The sequence below is a fragment of the Aptenodytes forsteri genome, unplaced genomic scaffold, assembly GCF_000699145.1.
Source record: "Aptenodytes forsteri isolate BGI_AS27 unplaced genomic scaffold, ASM69914v1 Scaffold208, whole genome shotgun sequence".
Taxonomy (NCBI): Eukaryota; Metazoa; Chordata; class Aves; order Sphenisciformes; family Spheniscidae; genus Aptenodytes; species Aptenodytes forsteri.
The window spans coordinates 2,181,234-2,188,569 of record NW_008794963.1 but is presented as its reverse complement, the minus strand read 5'-3'; the positions used below and the strand labels follow the sequence as shown (position 1 = coordinate 2,188,569).

The following is a 7,336-nucleotide window of genomic DNA, read 5'->3' as shown; positions in this document are numbered from 1 at the left end:
ATAAGCCCCCTTTAAGTACTGATAGGCTGCAATAAGGTCTCCCCAAAGCCTTCTCCTCTCCCGGCTGAACAACCCCAACTCTCTCAGCCTTTCTTCATAGGAGAGGTGTTCCATACCCCTGATCGTTTTTGTGGCCCTCCTCTGGACCTGCTCCAACAGGTCCGTGTCTTTCTTATGCTGAGGGCTCCAGAGCTGGACACAGTACTCCAGGTGGGGTCTCGCCAGAGCAGAGTAGAGGGGCAGAATCCTCTCCCTCGACCTGCTGGCCACGCTTCTTTTGATGCGGCCCAGGAGACGACTGGTCTTCTGGGCTGCGAGCGCACCTTGCTGGCTCATGTCCAGCTTTTCATCCACCAGTACCCCCAAGTCCTTCTCGGCAGGGCTGCTCTCAATCCCTTCATCCCAGCCTGGATTGATACCAAAGATTGATACCTGTATTAAACATCTGGACCCAGTACTAAGCCCCAGAGAACACCACTAGTGACTGGCCTCCAACTGGACTTTGTGCCACTGATCATAACCTGGCAATTCACAGAATCATCATTTCATATCACACAAGTTTCCTCTCACTGATCACAGCCATCTTACACACAGGTAAATGGAGATGTAAGTACATGAAGGGACGTGCCCCCAAATCATTCTACTCCTGCTCCTACCAGTTTGTTAATGCAGGTCTTCTGCATCTCTAGTCAGTACCCTACCCTGAAACTAAACTTCTTTCCCCATCAAATGCTAACGAACCTGGCCTAGTATAGTTTGTGTGGCACAAATCATGAAAGATTCCACTCATGCAGCCCCTTTAGCTGTGGGGTGGAAGATTTGCGCTTTCTAGAAGAATAACAAGAGCTTGGTCAGATTCTGTGCACTAATCTGCAACTTCATTTCAACCTACTCCATTTGTTTTTAATTTGTTTGTGTCCCCCACCCCAGCTTATCCACTTCAAATCCAAGTTACTTTTCATTTAGATATTTTTTAAATACTTAACAGTCTACATAACAGTCTCAGGAGGAAAGTAGCTGTCCCACTTACATGAAGAAGGAAAAAAAAAAATCTCTGCACATAACTGTTTGAACTAGTCTTTAGGCTTAGCACCTGCTTCAACAACTTTTTTTTTATCATCACAAGCATTACATGCACATCCAGACTCTCCAAATGCAATTAACTTATACAGCTTCTGACACGGAGGAGATTAAGTTGGTACATTTCAACAAGGTGAGGAGAAAGAAAATTATCATATTTGTCAATAAAAGGAAAACAAAAATTTTACCTTTTTGGTCCCTGCATCCTCCGCCCCCAACACTCTCAAGCAATATAGGGCAGAGACAGTTAATTCCAGCCATGCTGCATAAATATAGCAAGTTTACAAATAAGAGCATCAGCAGTTACAAAACAAGACAAACCATATAAAACTAGAATGAAGTTGTTTAGGTTTATATACCTTAAGAAGCATATCGGATCCAGAATTCAGACTCATGTTGAGAGCGTTTGGACAGACTGACCAAGCCTTTAGGAACTTGGAGGAAATACTACTGGCAACTGCTAAAACCACCCTCAGATTGTATTGACTCTTTAGGGGCTTTCTGACAGTCAGGTAACGCAGGGTGGTCTGCTCCCCTCTCCCAGCTTGCAGGGAGTACACAGTCTGTCACTGCGCCTTAACTGACCAGTGACGCTCCAGGTGGCTACAGTTGTATGACCATTTCCACAGTGGCAAGACATACACCAGACATTCACACGAGGAGAAGGCAAAGGCATGTCTCCAAAACAGCCAAAGTAGCTCATTGTCTTTAACTTCTCCAGCTCATGTCAAAGCATCCCTAAACAGTGTATTAAGGTTTTGACCATAACTTTAAGTGTCCGTCCTCCAAGCTTCTAGACTATGCAATACAAGCATTTATTTCACTTTTCTACATAAAAATTCACACTCCTACACTAAGTGTGCTGCTTTGCTTCAGAGTAGGGGGAGAAGTGATTTCTGCCCCTTCACTAGGGGAGATTAATCTTAATTTGCAGATGGCAAAGCAGAGCAGACAGCCTCCAGTATTCAACTTTACGGTTAAACACAAAAAATCCACACATACATAGCTATTTTATGCCCTCTGACAGAGGTACAAAGCCCAGGCAATACAAGTCCTGCAGTGAAAAGCCAAAACAATTCAGAAGCCACAGACTCAAAAGTCTGAAAAGTACCAGCTCTTAATGGCAACCACTCTATGGACACAATAAGCTAGTCAGAGGAAAAAAGTTATTAAAAACAACAAAAAACCCAATAAGAAATATAAAAAAGAAATACTCTCAAATTCCTTTATCCCTCCTTGCTAGCTAGCTTTTGTGGTCGTTGCTTCAATAGATTGGTAGGGAAGTCAAGTGTTTTCCATGTCCAAGAGTACGTTTGAGACGAGGACCGGAGCCTGCAGCAAGAGGGGAGACTGCCAGGGAAGCAAGGAGGAAGGCACAGCCAAATCATTCACAGCCCCAGTTTCTGCTCTGGTAATTGTACATGGCATGCAAACAAAACCGAGCTAAGGCTAGTAAAGAGCCAGACAGGACTAGGTTACAAACCACTTAAGACTATTCAGAAAGTAATTTTAGACATCCCTACCACTGAAAGTGGAAACATGTTGCTGACTGCATCTTATTGCCAGCCCAGCCTCACCTTGTAAGGCGTAACATGTACAACTTCCATGAGACTGAATACCACGTGTGCCAACAGCATCCCTGTCTTAGGTTCACTCCTTAATCAAAGATTCACTACAAGTTCACATCAAGAATAACCGTTCCACCTCCTAAAAATTAAGATGGTCTCCCGACATTCACTCTCACCTAAAAATAAAATAAAAATCTAACTGATGCAAAGAACAACCTCACAACTTTAATATTAGGATTCATATCAGCGATTTAAACAAATGTGCCAGTTACACTAAACTGTGAAGTTTAAAGAGACAAAACTATAAAGGTCGTAAAGAAAATGTACAGAAATCAAGAAGAAATACAGGATTTTCCCCATGGGAGCATGCATCCTCATACGTTTTTATCTTTATCTTTGTAAGAAAGCTCAGTACAGCTCCAAGTCACTCATTAAAGTTATACCACCCCTAAACATGTGTTGCAAGCATTACTCACGCATCTCTGTCCTAAAATTCAGCCAAAGCTGCAACAGCAGTAGACATCATTGTTAAAAGGATACATTCTGTCATGGCCGCAACATCGAGTTTGCTAATGTCAGGTGAGCCCGGGCAACATTTCTTGAACTCTTTCCGCAAGTCAAAAAAGGAGTAGAAGCATTCAGGCAGTAAGACATTCTGTAAAAGGACAAAGTCACTACTGTCAGCTAGGGTGAGTTTGGTATCCAAAGACAAAGTAGATTAAACTTTCTAACAATTTCTGTATAATGGGTAGGAAACACAAACAGCCTTTGCTACAGAGAAACTCACATAGCTCTTCTTAGCCACATAAGCATGTTTATAAACTTTTTTGCTTAAGCAGCTTCCTCTTTACGTGGTTTAAAAGAGAGAAATGTGCTTTTTCACTGCCAGAGAAACATCTGCTATTATTACTAGTGCCTCAAATCCAATATATATGTAGGAAAGCAAATGCCTGCTGTTGCAACATTTATCATCAATTCTTGATTCCAATTTTAACTGTAAAAAGCCAGAGGGCACTCAGTTCAGTTTATAGAGCCAAGCAAATTTTGCAAGACTAGCAGAAGACGTTTTGGTTTATAGACAAGGCTGAGTTTTCAGAGAATAGTCACACTTCAAATATTTATTCCCTTAAAAAAAAACCCCAACAAAAAAACCCAACTGTGTGCAGATGAGAGTTTGGTATGGTGCAGAGGTTGTCAGCCTATGTGTGGTATCTGCTTTAATAGCAGTGTATGAAGCCAGGAGCAAGCTATGTAGCCCACTGGAAGTCAATAAAACACTTTTCGCTTCACCACTACATCTACCACATGCTTTTAATTTTTTGGGGGGTGGGAAGGAGAAGACATGAAGATGACTTGGAGGAAGCTGTTTAAACCTACACAAACCCCCAGTCCTTCAGTTAGCTCTTCACCCCAGAGCTTCCCCACAGACAATACTTCGTATTCCACTTGGCTGTTTGTTACCTGCAACGCCTCTCTAGACCAAAAGTAAGGGCTTTCTGTGATTTAATGACTAGTTAGCATCTTGGCATTATAACAGAATGACAGGATATGTGAAAGCACATTTAGGGATCCCAAAGAAGTAAGTTTAGGCTTTAAAACAAGTTCTGCTTTGAGAACATTAGAGCTTATCTTAGCATATGGACAGGTGCATTAGGCAAACGATACTCTTTAAAGGCAAACTTATGAAAATGCAGGTGTGCTTGCCAAGATTTCCTGCTCTAGTTTTAGCATGGCTATTTTTCTTCCTCCATGAGAGATCAAGTTCTGTACTTCACTGACATTCAGTTGGAACAGTTGAAGCCAATTCATTCTCTGAATACCATGAGCTGCTAGATTGGTTCAGACTGGGCATCTTAAAAGAAATAAATATATTCTCAAGAGCCTAGTGATTTCTACCTATCTGGATTTTAGTCATCCCCCACCCCAACCTCAGGATTAGGGTATCACCAAAGAACTATTACAGGTCTCATAAGCATCTAGTTTACTTAATCTATAGGCAGCACAGAGCAGATTTCAAATTAATAATTCTTAACAAAACAGCAACAGAAGATTTTGATGAAGATTTGATTCCTATCAGTGACCCTGTGATGATATAGAAAAAGGATGCCTATCCCCAACACCAAACAAACTTAAATAATCGTAGGAGTTGTCCCTTCTTTTATCCACATAATTTAACTGCATGGAAAGATTAACAGCGTAAAACACATAACACTTTCTTGTCACTTGTAATGGGTGAAAAGCTGTTTCCCCATTTTCTCCCATTATACTCTAAGACAAGTTACATTTATAAGGACCGTCTCTTCACTGTGAATCATGCTCACTGTTTCTTTTCCAAACCTTCAGAAGTATAAATACTCAGAGCACCGAAAATTATTAAAAACAAACTCATCCAATACCAGTTTTGTAACAGCACAGACTTGCAGCAGGGCCCCTTCAAAGATGAAGCAGCAAATTGATAGGCACAGAGATCAGTTGCAATGAGAGGAGCAAACAGCTCAGTTACAGAACAATGCATGTTCATAGCAAACCACAAAATGAGATGTTATTAATATTGATGCAGTTATTTCAGGACTAGAGACTCAGCATATTGCTGCAACTCTATCACTAATGAAAAGTAGGTAGGACCTCGTAACACTGTTAGTGATTTGGCAACTCTGAAGTTATAGAAAACTCTAGACTACGGGACTAGTCATCACTCATAGCCTGCCTCAAACTACGGTTCAGCTCCTTACAAATATGAGCACCGCCCTCAGAGCGTCAACTGAATACACAAAGATTGAAAGTTGCTGAAGCTAAAGGTGAATGTGAAATTTCAAAAGGCAGTTTATGATTAAGGTGGTTAACTATTTGGCAACAGTTCCAAATTCCCACTTGTTAACCCACTGTAGCTCCTACAGCTGTAGGAGCTGCGAGTACTCTGTCAATGCATTGCTCCTTTCTCAAACACTTAATTCAAGAAAGTCTTTCTTCTGATTTCACATAAAAAGGCATCTCAGGGCTACATAAACACACGGCATTGCCTATGCCTTCCACATGGACAGGCTCTTTAGTCTGGTAAGCATATTAACATATGAGCGATGTTTGTACTGTGGTTGTGCGGAGGCACCCTCATACTAAAGATAAGTTGATTAGTTTTGCAAGAAATCATATAAAGCACATTAAGACTCAAACTTAAGACTCAAACTTAAGCTATAACTACATACCTTTTTGGAAGCTTCAGGGTGCAGAACCTGCCTAATGTGCAACTGTCCATCAGTACAGAAACAGAAGGAAGTACCTACACCAATGTTCAGCTCGTTGCTCACGGACTGATTAAACTGAAAGCAGGAACAACAAAAGACATACATGTAAAAGAGATCAGAGAGGCTGCACTAGGCAGTGTCATCAGTTGGTAACATGTTATTCCTGGGCAGCAGGAACATGGAGCTGGAATTTCTTTTTGTATGAGCCTAGTCCTTCACTTCTGTAGATTTGTTTCTTATTAGCTAAGCACACGGTAACTTTCCTGATAATTATCTTCACAAGGAAATCGCCCCTTTTCCCCCCTTCTACTGAGAAGTGGCCACACAGACAGTCCACATCACAGAAAAAAACCTTTTTCTAGGAGCATTTGCAAGAGCACTGCAAAGAGACGTAAAGCTGATTGCAGAAAGCTGAGGGAGCACTGGAGCAGTAGAACCTTTCAGACAGTGCACTCAAGCACATTGGAAAGGAGACAGGCTTTCAGCCCAACCCTCAATGAGAATCACACACACCTCCGTTTATCTAGAGGCTTCAGTACTGTCTCCTTCCCAGGACTGATGAGCCACCACCCAGCCTTTTCAGGGGACACCTAAACTTGCCCTCTTCCAACACCGATTGGGGCTCACCTTCAGCTGAGACTCAGGGTCTGGCATGGCAGGAGACCAGGGTAGAGGGATGCCTGACCCTGACCTTCCTCTCTTGGGGTTCAGTCCCTCCCAAGGTGAATGAGCAAAAGGCAAGGGAGAAATCCCCACAAAGCCCACCACAGACCAGGCTGCCAGGCCCACACATCTGTGGTGCCCCTGTGCCAGGCTCCACTGCGCCAGTGGTGGTGGTGGAGGGGATAAATGGATGATAACACTGCCTCTACTCCGTCGGGGAGCCCCCAAGGGAGACCAGCGCCCAGCAGCCAGTTACGGGGTGTCACCTGTCTCAATGCCTGCTCCAGCGGTGGAGCCAGTGCCAGGCTCTCCACATCCACCTGAGTGATCTCCTGGCACTCAGCCGTCAGCTCCGGGTGGTCAGGCCGGACCAGCACGTCGTGCAAGTGCCCCAGCTCCAGAGAAAGCAGAGGAGGGGCAAGTCAGCTCCCCGGACTGGAGGTCCCCACCTGCAGCACCGGCCTGCCCTGCACGCCGGCCCCCCCCCCCGCCAGCCCAGCACTGGGGCCTCCCCACCTGTACCCAGCACGGCAGGGGCCAAGGGGAGCAGCAGGTCGGGGTGCTCCCCCTTCGGGGGAAAATACCTCCTTACTCCTCAGGTCGACCACTTTCCACAGGAGCTGGAGCAGCTCTCGCTCATCCGAGCCCAGCCTTGCTCCGTTGGTGCCCGCCGTGGTCACGAAGAGGATCACCAGGTAGTCGGGAGACGCCGTCATGGTGCCACCGGGCCAGTGGAAAGGATAAGAAGGGCGCGGGGGGGAGAAGAGGAAAAAAAGGGGGAAA

At 44.2% G+C, this 7,336-nt stretch overlaps 1 protein-coding gene across 2 annotated transcripts in view; it reads right to left on the bottom strand.

The window, feature by feature from the left end:
* ESRP1 (epithelial splicing regulatory protein 1) overlaps positions 1–7,330 on the bottom strand; it is a 38,039-nt gene extending 30,709 nt beyond the window's left edge. For both annotated transcript variants that reach the window (XM_019471063.1, XM_009275470.1), the window contains exons 1-4: positions 7,138–7,330; positions 6,820–6,948; positions 5,852–5,965; positions 3,189–3,303 (exon numbers count right to left, since the gene is read on the bottom strand). In XM_019471063.1, coding sequence (XP_019326608.1) covers positions 3,189–3,303; positions 5,852–5,965; positions 6,820–6,948; positions 7,138–7,269 — 490 coding nt within the window. In that variant the 5' untranslated portion in view covers positions 7,270–7,330. The remainder of the gene's footprint in view (positions 1–3,188; positions 3,304–5,851; positions 5,966–6,819; positions 6,949–7,137) is intronic.
* Positions 7,331–7,336: the final 6 nt, after the last annotated feature.